Source organism: Rhincodon typus, chromosome 14, assembly GCF_021869965.1.
Source record: "Rhincodon typus isolate 14 chromosome 14, sRhiTyp1.1, whole genome shotgun sequence".
Taxonomy (NCBI): Eukaryota; Metazoa; Chordata; class Chondrichthyes; order Orectolobiformes; family Rhincodontidae; genus Rhincodon; species Rhincodon typus.
This window is the reverse complement of record NC_063345.1, coordinates 45072196-45090376: the sequence shown is the minus strand read 5'-3', so window position 1 is coordinate 45090376 and position 18181 is coordinate 45072196. Positions and strand designations below refer to the sequence as shown.

Here is an 18181-nt window from a genome sequence, read left to right as displayed (position 1 = left end):
CTGCCAATAACCCTGTATTCTGCATTCAAATTCGACCTTCCAAAATGAATCACTTCACATTTTCTGGGTTGAATTCCATCTGCCACTTCTTTGCCCAGCTCTGCATCCTGTCAATGTCCTGTTGCAACCTACAACAGCCCTCCACGCTGTCCACAACTCCACCAACCTTCGTGTCATCTGCAAACTTACTAACCCACCCTTCCACTTCCTCATCCAAGTCATTTATAAAGTTCAGAGGTCCCAGAACAGATCCCTGCAGAACACCACTGGTCACCGAGCTCCAGGCTGAATACTTTCCATCTACTACCACCCTCTGTCTTCTATTGGACAGCCAGTTTTGTATCCAGAAACCCAAATTTTCCTGAATCCCATGCCTCCTTACTTTCTGAATGAGCCTACCATGTGGAACCTTATCGAATGCCTTGCTAAAATCCATATACACCACATCCACTGCTCTACCTTCATCGATGTGTTTTGTCACATTCTCAAAGAATTCAATAAGGCTTGTGAGGCATGACCTACCCCTCACAAAGCCATGCTGACTATTTCTAATCAAACTGTGCTTTTCCAAATAATCATAAATACTATCTCTCAGAATCCTCTCCAATAATTTGCCCACCACAGAAGTAAGACTCACCAGTCTATAATTTCCAGAATTATCCCTATTCCCTTTCTTGAACAAGGGAATGATATTTGCCACCCTCTAATCATCTGGTACTACTCCAGTGGACAGTGAGGACACAAAGATCATTGCCAAAGGGGCAGCAATCTCTTCCCTTGCTTCCCATAGTAACCTTGGGTATATCCCGTCTGGCCCAGGGTACTTATCTATCCACATGTTTTTCAAATTTTCTAGCACATTCTCCTTTCTAACAACAACCTGTTCGAGCATAATATTTCGCCCTGTATCCTCATATCCCATGGTTGATATTGTCTAGGTTTTGGTCAACCTACAAAAGCAAGAGAATCTTTTCTGATGTCTAGATTTTAATGGGAATGATACAAACTAGATTCATTCCTATAGTCTACTGTTCCTTGTACTAAGGTCCACCGTCTCTAAAGTTCATTTTTGAAAATATTGTTTGCCTCTTTAAATTTACAAAGTAAGTCCAATTTGACCAAAGCTAAGTCCAAGCTGTTTTCTGTTGTATTCATATTACTCGGTCGAATGATTTAATTGCTCAGATTTTGCAGAAAGTATTGCAGATAGGATAGTTCAGATTAAAAAATGAAAGGCAAGCTCTGGGAGCTGCAATGTAAAGATGTGACTAAGCAGGTACAAAGACCCATGTCAAGTCTGGGTGATATGATAAAAATAGCTATAAAATGAATTGAAATTAAATTTTAGATAACATTTCTAGATGACTACCTTCTTTTTACAGTTGATATTTACAGTTTCATTAATTCAAACCAAAATTGTATAAACTGGAACATAAATTCGTCTGAAGTACTGGCACATTATTACCAAAACATATGGTACGTGAGCACATTATCCTCCTGAAAATAAAGGACTTCCTCCCATTCAGCTATTTAATATTGCGAGTTTTCTTTCCTTCTATATCATAAATAGGAAATCCTGCTTGTGGACATAACTTACTGCTTCCTTGTGGTCAGCACAGACGAGTTGGACCAAAGGGCCTGTTTCCATGTTGTATGATTCTATGACTCTTGTGAACGTCAGAGGTATAGTTAGTAAGTTTGCAGATGACATCAAAATAGTGTTGTAATGGACAGTAAGGAAGATTATCTCAGAGTAAAATGGGACCTTGATCAGATGGGCCAAGGAGTGGCAGATGGAGGTTAACTTAGATAAATGTGAAGTGTTGCATTTTGGTAAGACAGACAAGGGAGCACTTGTACAGTTAATGGTAGGGCCCTGGGGAAGTGTTGCCGACCGAAGAGACCTGGGAGCGCAGATGCATAGTTCCTTGAAAGTGGAGTCACAGTAGAATAGGTGATGAAGAAGGCGTTTGGCATGTTTGCCCTCATTGGTCAGTGCATTGAGTATAGGGTTTGGGACGTCATGTTGTGACTGTACAGGACATTGGTGATGCCACTTTTAGAATACTGTGTACAATTCTGGTCATCCTTCTATAGGGAGGATATTGGTAAACTTGAGAGTGTGCACAAAAGATTTACAAGTATGTTGCTGGAACTGGAGGATATGAGGTAGAGGGAGGGGCTGAATAGGCTGGGGTGTTTTTCCCTGGAGCATCGAAAGCTGAGGGATGACCTTATAGAGGTTTGTAAAATCATGAGGGGCATGGATAGGATGAATAGCCAAGGTTATTTTCAAAATGGCATAGTCTAAGATGAGAGGGCATAGGTTTAAGGTGAGAGGGGAACGATTTAAAAAAGATCTGAGGAGCAACTTTTTCATGCACAGAGTGGTGCTGTGTATGCAGTAAGCTGCCAGAGGAAGTGGTGGAGGCTGGTACAATTACAACATTTAAAAGGCACTGGATGAGTATATGAATAGGAAGGGTTTGTAGGCATATGGGCCAAATGCTGGTTAATGGAGCTAGGTCAGATTGGGATGTCTGATCAGCATGCACGAGTTGGACCGCAGGATTTGTTTCAGTGCTGTACAACACTATGACTCTATAACTCCCCAAACAAGCATTTCCACTGGTGTAACTTCATCTGATTGCCTTTTCAGCTAACCTGTGGGGGCAGTCCCTCACCCTTCATCTTTGAGGACAACTTAACCAAGACAGAATTTTAAACCGAGGAATGAAAATATATAATTAATAAATCCATATGAATATTACATGTATTTATAACTTTTTATTGATAACTCCCACTGAATCCTTCCCCCATCAACTTGGTCAAGCAGCACATTGATTTTAAAGTTAGCATCGTTGTTTTCAAACCCCTCCATGGTCTTGCCCTGTCCAACTCTGTAGTTTTATACAACCCCACTACCCGTGAAAATATCTGCACGTTCCTTTTATATATTCCCAGATGTAACTAATGTACCAATGGTGACTATATCTTCAGTTGATTTGGCCCAGGTTCTGGAACACACACACCTCTTTGCCACTCTTCCTCACCTTTCTCATTTAAATCTACCTCTTTGAGCAAGCTTTTGGTTATCTGAACTAATATATCCTTATATGGTCCGTATCATGCTGTGTTTTATAATGCTCCTGTAAAGGGATGTTTCATTACTTTAAAGACACTGTATGCATATAAATTAATGTTATTGTTCTAATATCTTAAAAGCACTTAATTTCTATTTTTATTTGTTTTAAATAGCTCTTGGCTGTAGACTGGCCTTTCGGTGTTGAAGTATGTAAGCTTGTACCATTTATCCAGAAGGCATCAGTCGGTATCACAGTCCTCAGCCTGTGCGCACTGAGCATTGACAGGTAAAAGAGCTCTCAGACACTATCATTTCATTGTCACCTTATTCAGACAATAAACCAGTGGAAGAAGCAATTTTATTTATGTTGATGATCACAGGTTTTAATAGCCAAATTAATACAGAATTGAATTAAATAGGTGGCAATAGGGCTAACAACTGATGCCAAAAACAATAATGTGATGAACAAAACCTCCACCTTGATTAAGTAGCCACTTAACTTCAGGCATTAACTTTGTCTGCTTGGAATTAATGCACAATACTTAGGTATCTTCCCTGGGGTCCTCTTGTTGCACAGAAGTAAAATCCCTACCCCTGAACTGGGACACCTGGGTTCAAGTCCCACTGCTCCAGAGGTGTGCAAAAACACCTCTGAACAGGTTGATTAGGGAAAATAGGTTAAATAAATCAAAAGTATCTTCCTTGAATCAATTAATCATGCCTGGACCCTATGTCCCAAAGGTAAGGCCACAACACTTCATCACAAGAGCCCATCTTCCTCAAATACACTGTAATTGCTTGACTTAGGCAAGATACTGAGCTCATTACCACAAGTATCAAGTTACTTTGTAAAGTTTATATTATCTTTCTTTACAACGTTCTCTTAAAAACAGTGACAGTAAAGAATATTTACAGCGTGGTGAATGCATTTTTGTGCATATTATGTCAATATTCCAGCCACCTGACATTTGCAAAAGAACATTATGTTCCAAAGTGTAGTAAGAACTGCCGATGTGGAATCGGAGATAACACAGCGTGGAGCTGGAGAAGCACAGCAGGCCAGGCAGCATCAGAGGAGCAGGAAAGTTGACGTTTTGGGTCGGGACATCCTCTGATGCTGCCTGGCCTGCTGTGCTCCTCCAGCTTAACGCTGTGTTATGTTCCAAAGTGCTCATTTACTTTAAAAGGCTAAACAAATCCATAACTAGCCATTCATAGAAGATGAGTAGATGACACAACTTTTTTATTCATGGGATGTGGGCTTCACTGGTTAGGCAGCATTTATTGCCCATCAGTGTTCCTTCTAATTTTCTTCCTGGCTGCCCAGGCCCCCAATGCCCTCGCATGGCAGTGACTTCCAAAACCAAAAATCAATGCCACTATCAATGTGCTGATGTCAATCACCATGCGCAGAACATCAGAGTACCTGCGCACAGCTTAGAGGGAACATTGTTGCCCATTATCTCGTTGCCCTTGAGAAGGTAATGGTGAGCTGCCTTCTTGAACTGCTGCAAACCATTTGGTGAGGTACACACACAATGCAATTAGAGAGTTATACGATTTTGAGGTAGTGACACTGAAGGAATGGCGATATATTTCAAAGTCAGGATAGTAAGTGGCTTGGAAGGGAATATGTAGCTGGAGATGTTCCCTGTATATTCTGCACTTGCACCTCAAGATGGTAATGGTTGCAAATTTGTAAGGTGCTATCTAAGGAACCTTGGTGAACTTCTGCAGTGCATCCCATTGATCAGAAGTTGTGCAGCTCCAGTGCATCAGTAGTGGAGAGTAAATGTTTGAGAACGTGGCATTAATCAAGGGCATTGCTTTGTCCAGAATGGTGTAAAGCTTCTTGTTTTGTTGGAGCTGTACTCACCTTGGTAGTTGGGGAGAATTCTAACAAATTTCTGAATACTGCCTTGTAGATTATGAACAGGCTTTGGAGAGCCAAGAGGTGAGTTATTCACAGCAGGGTTCTTAGCCTCTGTCCTGTTTTTGTTGCCACAGTATTCATATGGCTAGTTCAGTACAGTTTCTGGTCAATAGTAACCCTCAGGATATTGGTAGTGGGAGAATTCAGTGATACTAATGCCATTGAACATTACAGGGAGATGGCTAGATTCCCTCTTATTGGAGGTGGCCATTGTCTGGCATTTGTGGGGTTCAAATGTTACTTGCCCCACGTCAGCCAAAGCCTGGATATTGCCCAGGTCTTTTTGCATTTCTACATGGACTATATCAGTATCTGAAGAGCCATGATTTGTATTGAATATTATGCAATCATCAAATAAAATCCCCATTTCTGACCTTTTGGAGGAAGGAAGGTCATTGCTGAAGCAGCTGAAAATGGTCTGGCCATCTTAAGTCTGATCTAAAAGTTTGGTGTGATCACCTGACTGTTATATAGCTTGATCACACTTGGATGCCATAACTTCTCTGATCCACTTATTGGAGCAGAGAAGATTAAAAACTGACCTTATGTGTTCAAAATGCTGAACAGTTTTTGACAGGGTAAAGAAGGATGTTCTGTTTCTACTAGTTGGTATGTCAGTAACTAAGGGGTCACAATTTCATTTGTTGAGGAAAGCCATTATCCTTTTTCGCCTGTAGACTTGACTATTATGCCATTCATTTTCCCATCTCCTACATGCTATCCTCCAAAGCATGAAGTCATCCAAAGCTCTACTCCTCATACCTTTACTTGGCCCAAGTCTTGTTGCCCCATTACACTGGGCTTGATGATTGTGGCTTTATCAAACAACTTGCATTTACTTTCAAATTCCTCCAAAGCATTGCTCTTCCCGTCTCTGTAATCTTCAACAATGCACTTCACTTATTCTAACCATTTGAGCATCCCAGAATTTAATCACTGCACCACCAGTGGTCATAGGCTGTAATTTCTGGAATTTCCTCTCTAAACATCTCCACCCCTCTACTTCTTCCTCTTTTAAAATGGCCCTTATTAAAATGTAACTTTGAAGAAGCTTTTAGCTATCTATCCTAATATTGAAATATATGATTCAGTGTTAAATTTTGTTGTAGAATGCACCTGTGTTACAGGGGCTATATGAAATGTCATTAGTCCATACATGTCCCTGGTCATCCATTAGAGATAGCTAGACCCTGATGAATAAAAAAGGGCCAAAGACGACATGCTCACTCAGGGTGATGACGTTGCTTGCCACCTTCGAACTGCTAAACAGTACAGAGGAGCAGCAGCAGACTAATGTAGATATCTCATTATCCAGAAACCAAAAGGTAAACTTAAAATTCATATAGAAGCTTGGTGAGACCTCATATATTGTACTGTGCCCAGGTCAGATCCCCATGTCATAACAGGACATTTAAGCATGAGCGGAATTACAGAAATGATTTAATAGGATACTAGAATTGGAAATGAAAGAACAGGCTACATCTTTTTTCTCTGAAAAGCAAAATTATTTATTCTCTACAGATATTCACTGAATCAACAGTTGATGTGCAAAACATGACAGCGATTTCTGAGTGCAGAATATTTCCTGCGTTCACATTAATTTGGTAGTGCAAGATCAGTGCTGTTAGGATGTGAGTTTGACTAGCTAGGATAGAATTTATTGTCCATGCCAGATTGTCTTTGAGGTGAGACTGAACTGCATCCCTGAACTGCTGCAGTTCTTGTCATGTAGGTACACCCACAGTACTGTTATAAAGGAGTTCCGGGATTTTGACATAGTGACCGTGAAGGAAGAGAGATATAGTTGCAAATCAAGATTGTATGTAGCTTGGAGGGGAACTTGCAGTGGCAGTGTTCCTGTCAACCTGCCGCTCTTGTGCTTCTGGGTGTGGAGTTTGGAAGGTGGTCTTGATCCAGTGATAAATTGACACAGTGCAACTTGTACACGGTATTCACTTTTTCCAATAGTGCGTCAGTAGTGAAGGGAATAAATGTTGAAGGTGATGGATGGGAGTCGAATCAATTGGCTGCTTTGCCTTGGATGGTGTTGAGTGTCGTTGGGGCTGCATTCATCCAGGCAAGTGGTATTCCATCAAAATGCTCATTTGTGCTGTTGATCGGGAATACGTTTTGGAGTTTCAAGAGTTGAGTTATGCACTACTGAACCAGTCTCTGTCTTACTCTTGTTGCTACTGTATTAATAAGGCTGGTTCAGTCAGTTTCTGAGCAATGGTAAAGCCCACCATGTTCAAATTGAGGATATAGCATTAATTTTGTTGGCTGGCCACAACCTACCAGGCCAGAGGGTGGAGGAATCAACTGAAGCTCCTGACCAGCTGGAAATCTGATTTTTTTTATGAACTCTGGACATTTTGGATATATTGGAGGCTTTGCAAGCGATGGGCATTGTAGCCACTGTGAAATCTCAGTTCATCTGCCACCTTCTCATATGCTACATCTTTGTGGTGACTGGAATCATCATCAACTTCCTTCAGCTCTGCACCCTGATAATATGGCCGATCAATAAACAACTCTACAGACAAATTAGATGCCATTGAGTATGTAGGAGGATGACGGTTGTTTTCTCTATTGTTGGAATGGCGATTGATTGAAACTGATGTGGTGCAAATGTTACTTGCCACTTACCATTCAATGATTGGATGCTGTCCAGGTCTTGTTGCACATGGACACAGAATGCTCAGTATCTGGGGGATTGCAAATGGTACTGAACATTGTGCAGTCACGACCAAACATCCCACTTCTGACCTTTTGATGGAAGGAAGTTCATTGATGAACCTGCTGAAGAGATTTGGACCTTCAACATTACCCTAAAGAACTCTTGCAGAGATGTCCTGGGCCCAAGTGACTGACTTCCAGCAATCACAACCATCTTTGTTTGTACCAACTACTGGACAGCTGACTCTAGCTTTGCTAGCATTCCTTTATGTCATACTCAGCAAAATGCTGCCCCAATGTCAAGGATCTCACCTCTGGAATTCAGCTCTTTTGACCATGTTTGGACCAAGGCTGTAATGAGGTCAGCAGCTGAGTGGCTCTGGCGGAACCCAAAGAGAGTGTCACGAGTTGGTTATTGCTAAGCAAGTACTACATGATAAGCGTTGTCAGAAATAAGATCCATTGTTGGCTAATCTGTTTCCTGTTAACTCACTAACTTCTAGCCCTGCCAACACTAGCCCTCTCCACAATGAGTTTATATATTCTGCAATAGCCTTTGATGTGGCAACTCATTACTGCCTTTTGGAAATCTATACATAGTATATCCAACGGTTCCCTTTTATCCACACAGATTGCTTTTACAAAGCACTTCAATAAATTAATCAGAGAACCAGGTTGATTCCCGATTTATTGGTAATGGTAGATTGGAGAATATGCTGGGCCATGAGGTTACAGATTGTAGTCGAATACAATTTTCCTATTGCTTCTTCAACTCCTCATGGATGACCAGTTTTGAGTTCAGATAGGACGGATTTCGATTCAATCTAGTTCACCATAGTACATACACATGATAGGGTGAATATCTTCAATGTGAAAACAGGATTTTGTCTCCACAAGGACTGTATGGTGGTCACACCTCCCAATCCTGTTGTGGAAAGATGCATCTGCAACTGATAGAAACTTTTTGTGCTTGCCAATCTTTCTCTTACTGATTCCCTCACTATCTGCCTCAGATCCAGTCGAGCATCTGTCTCTGGGAATTGGCCAAATCGGTCAGGAACAACATATCTAGTACACACAAGACAGACTGCATGAAAGACTACCAACTTTTTCTTTTACACAAATGAGAGTCCATGATTATACAAGGTCTACCCAGTTTTTGTGTTGCAGATGGGCAAGATTCCAACTGCTACATTAAAAAAAAACTTTACAATTAGACAAAGGCACTATTTAGTTTGTCCATGAGCAGTAGTACGAGAAATCAACTGATATGTTTCTAAAATCTTGTTAATGGCATCAACTAGTTGACTCAAATTATCAGAAGCATTCTGCTGTGCGGAAATGATAATGAGTGTAGATTTGCCATGAAACAACTGAGCATCATAACTGCCTTTGTAAATACATTTTCTAAAATCAAAACATTTTAATTAGAATTTTTTTGCCTGTTTTTTGCAGGTACCGAGCTGTAGCATCTTGGAGCCGAATTCAGGGAATTGGAATTCCCTTGAGGAAAGCAGTAGAAGTAATAGCTATTTGGGTCTTTTCGATTGTTTTAGCAATTCCAGAAGCTATAGGGTTTAACATGTTCTCCGTTGATTATCGGGGAGAGAAACTGAAAGTATGTCTACTCCACCTAACCAAGCCATCAGTATTCATGGAGGTAGGTGTCACCATAAAAGTTTAATATAAAGATTTGAAGTTTTAAGCAACATGGGACAAGAAATACAGACATTTAGAAATTTGGCCATAACAGTCCAATCTATATTGGATGTGAATATTTAGGCAAAATACTGTAGTTACTCTTATTGTACAGCCTGATGTATTATGAGATAGGGAAGGGAATGGAGATGTTCTGAATCCAGGACCAGAAAATAAATGATCTATGAAACAGATCTAACCCAGAGACAAATGTCCAAACGTGAACCAACAGTTTTGGAGGTGAAAAAGCCAGCAAGACCAGGGACATGGAAGTCCTGTATATCTTAACATCTTTGGCATATCATGAGACTGTCTCTCACCTGCCAAATGAACAAGGTTAGAAAGTTTGAGACCTTGCTTTTCTGCAAAATGGCTGCCACCTTTCCCACAACAACCATTTTCAAAAGGTACTTCACTGACATTGTCAAATAACTGTATATTTGCAAGCCTCTCTTTTAAACATAATTTTGGATGCAGTTATATTACAACTTAAAACAATCTAAACAATTCTAATTTCAATTTGAGTGGCATCAGTCCAAACATTGGGACAAACTGAATCTTCCTTGAAATGGGAACGGAGGAAGGAACACAAACTGGATTTAAAAAAAGTATAGGAGGGAGTGAAGATCCATTTCCAATTTAGAGAACTTCATGCTGTAATTGATTTCTTTCTTCCATGGTTAGGATCAAATACTGTTTTCTTTCACTCTATATGGTATTTTTTCTTTTATTCAGCCATTTAATCAATTATTATAAAATTTAAGTAAAATAATTTTTGAGTCAAAATTCCTAATGAAATCCTGACATTCTTCAATAAGAATGGAGCTAGAATTACTTACAGTCAGACATTCACTTGTCTATGTGAAAAGCAACTAGAAGTTTCCAACTTGTGTCCAGTTTAAAAAAACCTATCATATAGTGAATTGTATTAGGATTTATTTTCAAAATTAAATTTTTAATTTCTATTTCCTTCAACATAAAAGTAAATGGAGCTACCTCATGGATAGTGTTTTGTTAAAGTTTAGGTAGCTGTTGTTTATCAATTATGAATTCATACTATCAGGATTATTTACATACAGTTCTACAAGAATGTGAAAGATTGGTGGCTATTTGGCTTTTACTTCTGTCTGCCTCTGGCCTGCACTGGTATATTCTACACTCTTATGACTTGTGAGATGCTGAGCAGGAGGAATGGGATGCAAATCGCTCTCAATGATCATATCAAACAGGTAAGGAATCTGAAACATTCAAATACACCAAAATACATGAACAAACTACCCAGTTTACAGAAAAATAAGCTTTACGGTTTACAGTAAAAATAAAAAGTTTCAAAGCCTTCCAAAATTTAAAGAATGCAAACTTTCATTTAACTTTAACGTGATGCACTTTACACCACAATCAGTGGCTCTATACTTCAATTTCTTTTGGCTACGCTTCAATGTAATGAACCAGGTTTCAACAGGCACAGCATGGACAACATATAAAAGTGGTAAATGTAATGGAAGTGATGAGGCAATTATTTGTCCTATTCAGGAACCATCCACAACAGCTATTAAACGAAGACCATTGTACAAATGGGTCCACTGTACAATTAAGTAAAAGATTAAATCAATATAATAAAACTGCCCACCCAAATCTAACCACACACAACCCCCATAAACATCTCTTCAGTTCAAAGGCACACTTGGGTCTGGCCATAGTAGCTTGTAGACTATTTGTGGCTGTGCCGTAAACTGCATTTTTCCTTTCATATAAAGAAACATTTTATAACTTCTATTTATTTGGTGGCTCTTTGTTCAAATATCAGCACAGTTATACTAAGATGATCTTGGCAATTCTGTTAGGGCAAGAGACTCAATAATCAGAGAAATGTTCACATGGTTCCTTAACTTTCCCCAGCGACGTGAAGTGGCTAAAACAGTCTTCTGTCTGGTGGTTGTCTTTGCTATGTGTTGGCTCCCACTGCACTTAAGTAGAATTCTGAAGAAAACTATCTATGATCAGCAAGACCCCAACAGATGTGAACTCCTCAGGTAAGTCTGTGGTACATTTTGAAAGATGCTGTTGCTTCTATTTTGTGGCACCCTGCACTACAGATTTTGTTTTTTCACTTTGGTTCCTCAGTTCAGGTACACAGGATCGTTAAAGCATTGCTCATGCTTTGGGTAGGTTCCAAGTCTCCCTTAGCCAAGAATGGAATTGAACCAATGCAGCCTGCAATGAGTAACATTTGAAATTATTGTGACCACCCTGTTTAGTCTTACAGATAAATGGAAACATTTAATAATTCAAACTCCTAAATCAATAGTCTAAGAAACAGCAAAAGAAATTCATCTTTACTCCATGAAAGAGATTAAGGAGATAAGAAAATTGGGGGCTGATGTAGATGATGGGGCGGCACAGTAGTTAGCACTGCTGCCTCACAGCGCCAGGGACTCAGGTTCGATTCCAGCCTCGGGTGACTGTCTGTGTGGAGATTGCACATTCTCCCAGTGTCTGCGTGGGTTTCCTCCGGATGCTCCGGTTTCTTCCCACAGTCCAATGATGTGCAGGTTAGGTGGATTGGCCATGCTAAATTGCCTGTATTGTTCAGGGATGTGTAGATTAGGTGGGTTATAGGGGGATGGGTCTGGATGGGATGCTCTGAGGTTCAACGTGGACTTGTTGGGCTGAAGGGCCTGTTTCCACACTGTAGGGATTCTATGATCCGGGGACAGTGGGGATGAACAGGAAGAATGACAAATCTTATGTTGTCTACTCTAAGTTATTAGCATTTGAAAAAGCATTGTCCCATAATCATTTAATTTCAGACTTTCACCACTGTCAGAAATGAGGTTTCCGTTCATTCTATTTAGTGTTAATTGGAATCCAGCTTTTGAATTGAAAAGCAACAGGTCTGACTATAATTTCATTCATTAGGAAACAGGTAGAAAATAAATGGCTAACTTATTACACAATTAATTTTCACACCATTTCTATTCAGTTTCCTTCTAGTTCTGGATTACATCGGGATTAACATGGCTTCTCTCAACTCCTGCATAAATCCAGTGGCATTGTATTTTGTGAGTCAAAAATTCAAAAACTGCTTCAAGGTAATTTTGAACTTTGAAACAAAGTGTACAAATAGTGAAATCAAAGGGTTTATTTTCTACACAGATTTTTGAATTATATGCCATCCTTCAACAAGAATAGCAGACACTGATCAGCCTAAAAATCCTGTAACCAGATATAAGGATACATAATTTCTGAAGAAGGGTCTAGGCCAGAAACGTCAGCCTTCCTGTCCTCTGATGCTGCTTGGCCTGCTGTGTTCATCCAGCTCTGCACCTTGTTATCTCTCTATAAGGATACATGTGACAGGACCTCTCTTTACTGTGAATTTTTGGAACTACCTTCCTAACAGCACTGTGCGTGCTCCTACACCTCCAAGGAATGTAGCAGCTCAAAACCTAGCTCACCATCTACTCCTAGCAATTAGGTTTGGGCAATAACTGCTAGCCTAACCTTTTACACTCCCATCTGAGAAAATTTTTTTTAAAAAATGATTTCATCTTTCTACTTTAATTTCCATTGGAGATTATGTGGCACAGTGGCTGCAACCCTACCTCTGGTCCAGAAGTTCTGGATTAGAGTTTCACCGCCCACCCCCCACCCCAACCACAGGATGGTTACAGAAACGGTATTATAATGTGGCCAAACAGGTTCATTATAACCTTGTAAATGCTTCCATCTTCAACAGATGTTAAGAACAGGCGAGTTTCCTAGTCAGCCAAAACCCTATGGTAGCTGCAGTGTAACAGCCTGTCCATGTTAAAGACTCCACGTGGAGACTTTAGCCATAAGCAAGCATCACACTCATTCTAAGGGGCTGCCATACACATGCCTTCATGTTCCTTGTCTGCTATCCACCAATTTCTCTACCCTTTTAACCTTGATCATTCTTACTCTGCATATAAATTAATATAACAACAACCTCACCCAGATCTCACCATCATTTAAGGCCTCTCTGTTGCCTAGATCTCCATGCCATTTTCTGTCCACTTGTTAAACTCCATTTCCACCCACACCTTTCTCCCCACCACAACCCTAGAAAACAACTCTCTCACTTACTCCATCAATAATTCACTTTCAACTCCCTCATCTGATCCTCAACTCTCTGAAACTATGGGTCACTGTTTAAAAATAAAGGGTCACCCACTTAAGACAGTGATGAGAATTTTGCTCTCTGAGGGCAAAGGGTCTTTGGAACTCTCTTCCTCAAAAGAAAGTGGAAGCAGAATTTTTGGATATGTATAGGGCAGAGGAAAATAGATAATCAAAGATGAAAGACTACTGCGGCAGGTAGGAATGTGGAGTAGTCATGGCAGGGCAAGCTCAAGGGGCTGAGTAGCTTACTTATGTTCTTAGTCTGTATGTTCACGTTTTTATCCAATAACAGCTCTGCCGACATTCACTTGTTAAATAACCCTCAAGTCCCACTCTCCATGAGCTCCAACTTGTTCAAAATTAAACGACCTTCAGTTCCGCCCCATTTATCTCTGTGTCTTCAGGCAGTGATCTGCACTGGCTCCCTTTTACGCAAATAATATTTAAAATACTTCTTTTGTCAAATCGCTATCTTGACAGCATGTTGCAATCTTATCATTCCGTCCATACTCTGCAGTACTCTGTTGAACCTGCTCCCCAACTCCTTCATGTCCTCTAGCTGTGAAATCCTTCTCAGAATATAACTTTTCAGGCTAAGTTTTCATTCAGCTCTCCAAGTTGTTTCCTTTATGGTTGAGGTCATTTCATTACTCCCTCAAAATGCTAAAGTTTGATGGTGCATTTTTATAGCATCATTAATGTAAGAAAAAAAGGTTACTGGATGAAAACTGGCTGATTCTCATGTCAATAATTTTTAACATTGCTTTTTCATTATCATTGGGTCAAAACCCTGAAACTTCTTCACTTTGGCATTGTGGGTTTACCTACACCACATGGATTGCAGCAGTTCAAGAAAGGCATGCAAAGATAGGCAATAAATGCTTGCCCAGCCAGTGACACCCACATCCCACGAGTGACTTTAAAAAAAAATCATTCAATCTTTTAGCTGTGAGATGAAGAACAGCAGAAGACTAAGAATATGTGAGAACATTTAGGCAACAAGGGGATGGGGGAATAAAGAGAAAATTGATTCAAAAACACAGTATCAAATCTTTCTAAACTGGATTTGCCTAGGTTAGAATGTGAAGATTGCATCTGTTAATTTTCTACTAATTTATTTTCCTATTTACCATTCAGTCTTGCTTATGTTGCTGGTGTCAGCGGCCAGCTCTGAGCACACCAATGGATGAGAGAATGGCTGTTGTCAAATGGAAAGCCAACTGCCATGCAAATGGCCTGGATCGGAGTAGCTCACGCTTCAGTAACAAGTACAGTTCATCATGAACCTTTTATAAGGAAAAAAAAAGGAGAAAACACCTCTTGGCTCTCACTGCCACATTGGTCTGTTTCATATCTGAACTTGCATGCATTTGCTTTGGAAAATCCAAAGCAGATGTCTGTCTACATATTGAGAATCTGAATATTTGCAGGAATGAATAAAGCAAACACTTTCTCTGGGGTTGCTATATTCCAATATCAAGGTTGATCTTTTATTGATCACCCACATAAATGTTTAATTGCCATAGAGAACAAACTAAAATATGAATTGGTTATCCTACCGGCAAAACTTCTTTCCAATAAGAAACTGAAAATCAGCATTTTTTCATAAAGATTCCAAGAAATTGCAGTTGCAGGTCTCTATGTACCAATCCACTAGAAGATTCCTTACTCCTAGAAAGCATGCCCACCTTTTAAAAAGAAATTAGTTAGTGTTTCCTAATGGCCATCTGTAAGATTGTGTTGCCAAACACTTTCTACACTATATTCTAATTACTTTATTCATTGCAAACTTCAAATAAATACCCTCTGAATCTGTAAATTTAGAAATGAAGACTTCGGCCCCAGAACTAGCTGTGTCCCTTGCCACACTGTTCCATACAGTTATAATACTGGCATCAATGTGATATTGTGAAAAATTGCCGAGATATATCCTGGGAACAACAAAGCAGAACAAATCAAACTAACTAATTATCCATTAGGCTATTTTCCATCATCAGCAAGTTGACAATATCATCTTTCAAGTGAAACTTTTTCAGCTCACTGATGCTCAGTTTGGCTTCTGTCAGGGCCATTTGGCTCTTGACTGCATTACAACTTTAATCTAAAATGAACAAATGAACTGAACTGAAGACTAATGGGAATAGTAACTGCCCTTGACATCAAGGTGGCACTTGAATAAGCATGGTACCATGTAGCCCCAACAAAACTAAAGTCAACGGAAATCAGGAGAAATCTTTTCCACTGGTTAGTCATGCCCAGCTCAAAGAAATATGTTGTGGTTGATGTAATCTAATCATCTCAGTCCCTTGACACCATCGCAATGAATTCTTAGGTTGTACCTGAGGCCCAACCGTCTTTAGCTACTTCATTAATTACCTTCCCTCTGTTATAAGGTCAGAATAGAATTGATTATTGCTGAATATTCAGTAACATTTACAACTACTTGGATACTGAAGCAGTCTGTGTTGATAGGCAGCATGATCTATACAACATCCATGCTTGGGCTAATAATTGGCAAACGAATAACATTCACATTACACAACTTACAGGCAATGATCATCTCCAACATGACAGATTCTAGCCAACTTCCCTTGACATTGAATAACATTATGATTACAGAACCCTCCATTCCACATCTTGGGTTATCATTGACCAGAAACAAAATAGGACCAGCTATATAAATACTATAGTTACAACAGCAGATCAGAGACTGGTAATTCTGAGACAAGTAATTCACCTAAATTGTCAAAGTCTGTAATGCCAAATCAGGAGTGTGATAAATACTTTCCACTTGTCTGGATGAATGAGGTCAAATGATCAGCAACTCATTCACCAATTTTAAACAGTCCCTCTCTCCATAGCCCACCCACCACTGCAACAGTGCATGCACAGATGCACCACAGCAATTCCATAAGCCTCTCTTATTAGTACTTTCCAAAACTTCTAAAATCTGGAATGACTTGGGCAGCAAACACATGGGAACACCATCTGTTAGTTCACCTCCAAGCCACATAAAAATCATGATTTTGAACTAAATCGTTATTCCCTCATCGTTATTCAATCAAAACCTTGGAATTCCCTTCCAAACAGCAGTGTAGATGTGTCTGTACCAGATGTGTTGCAGTAGTTCAAGCAGGCGAAACTCAGCAGGTCTGGCAGCATCTGTAGAAAGAGAAAACATTAATGTTTGGGTTCAGTGGACTGAGTTAGATAGATGTAGGCCAACAATCCTATTACAAACTAATGTTAAAAAACAGGTACCTATCATTGACAAATTCCTTGGTTGAAATGAAACACCTTTATAAGTTTCAAACACGACATTTTTAAAGGCTAAAGCTAATTTTTTAGTTAGCAGAAACAAACCAGGAAAACCATACTCACACTGTGCCTCTCAAGAGAGGGGAATATCCCAACCACAAGCATTGTCTTTCCTGGAACAACCTCAAGACAAAGGCCATTGCTCAAAAATAAATTCAATCTTACCCATATTAAACTGATTCAATTCCAACCGGAGAAAACATCCAAACATTTTTTAAATTCAGGAAGATAACTAATTTTCAGTCAGCATCTTTCTATTTTAAGGTATTTACAGTCTACTCTTTATTGCCAGTGCTACATGACATTAACTAGCTGATAGTATTTACCTTGCCTAAGGTTCACATATGCAAAAGTCCCTTTAGACCTGCCAAGTTGCACTGTATGCCTGTTGTATTTTTATAAGCAGCTGGACGTAACAGGAAATGTATTGCAGAGAAAAAGATCTAACACAAGCAAATCTAGTCTTGAGTTGGACTTACCATGTATCTGGAATTTCAAACTCAACAATCTGATCTAAAACAAGAGAAGATCAACCTAGGAAATTAAATATGTACTTACCTGCTTCCAGAAAATCAGCTGCCTCCAACTGGTGTGGTAGGGTTTCTGTGAAGACTATTTTAAGCCATCAAACAAACTAATTTTAATGTTTTTAATGTTTATTTTTCAAAATATAAAAATATACAGCATCATAAAACTATGTGGCTTATCACAATTGATCCATTGCTTCTTCTTGTTTATGTTGCTCTTTATATTCCTTAATACTGACCTAAAAGAAGAAATTAATCAGAATCAGGAATGTGACAGTCGAGCAGAATGCATTGCAACAAGCTGACAGTTCTGTGAAAGTATATCTCAGTACTGATAGATTCAAATTGGGAAGAATAAGCACTTCCTGAATGATGCAATTAAAATATATTCTCTCATATTGTGTAGTTATTGCAAATGCACTTATAATTTGACTGGTTACCCTATGTGTATACAATCTTTCTTTATATTGTATTGTCAATACAAATGTAATAAAACAAACTTTAGCTTCAGGTTGAAAGACTTATTATAGTAATTTCTGGAGATATATCCTACAAAAGCAGACAGCAATAATTAGAATAATTTGCACTGTTTCCTGGGTACCACAAGTGTCCTTGTTGCTCCAGGAATGGTGAGAAATGTGTAGAAATGAGGTACGAGGATACCAACAACAATAGTTTCAGTCCCACTTGCAGCAATAGCCATCTCAATAATGGCCAAGAGATAGCAGGAACTGCAGATGCTGGAGAATCTGAGATAACAAGGTGTAGAGCTGGATGAACACAGCAGGCCAAGCAGCA

General features: G+C 39.4%; 2 protein-coding genes across 2 annotated transcripts in view; one reads left to right on the top strand and one right to left on the bottom strand.

Moving 5' to 3' along the window:
- LOC109917668 (endothelin receptor type B-like) overlaps window positions 1-16773 on the top strand; it is a 50679-nt gene extending 33906 nt beyond the window's left edge. The window contains exons 2-7 of the mRNA XM_048605506.1: window positions 3259-3371; window positions 9150-9354; window positions 10472-10621; window positions 11292-11425; window positions 12376-12484; window positions 14676-16773. Of these exons, the coding sequence (XP_048461463.1) occupies window positions 3259-3371; window positions 9150-9354; window positions 10472-10621; window positions 11292-11425; window positions 12376-12484; window positions 14676-14822 (858 nt within the window). The 3' untranslated portion in view covers window positions 14823-16773. The remainder of the gene's footprint in view (window positions 1-3258; window positions 3372-9149; window positions 9355-10471; window positions 10622-11291; window positions 11426-12375; window positions 12485-14675) is intronic.
- A 721-nt stretch (window positions 16774-17494) lies between these two features.
- polr1d (RNA polymerase I and III subunit D) overlaps window positions 17495-18181 on the bottom strand; it is a 20841-nt gene continuing 20154 nt past the window's right edge. Inside the window, exon 6 of the mRNA XM_020517519.2 lies at window positions 17495-17622. Within this exon, the coding sequence (XP_020373108.2) occupies window positions 17563-17622 (60 nt within the window). The 3' untranslated portion in view covers window positions 17495-17562. The remainder of the gene's footprint in view (window positions 17623-18181) is intronic.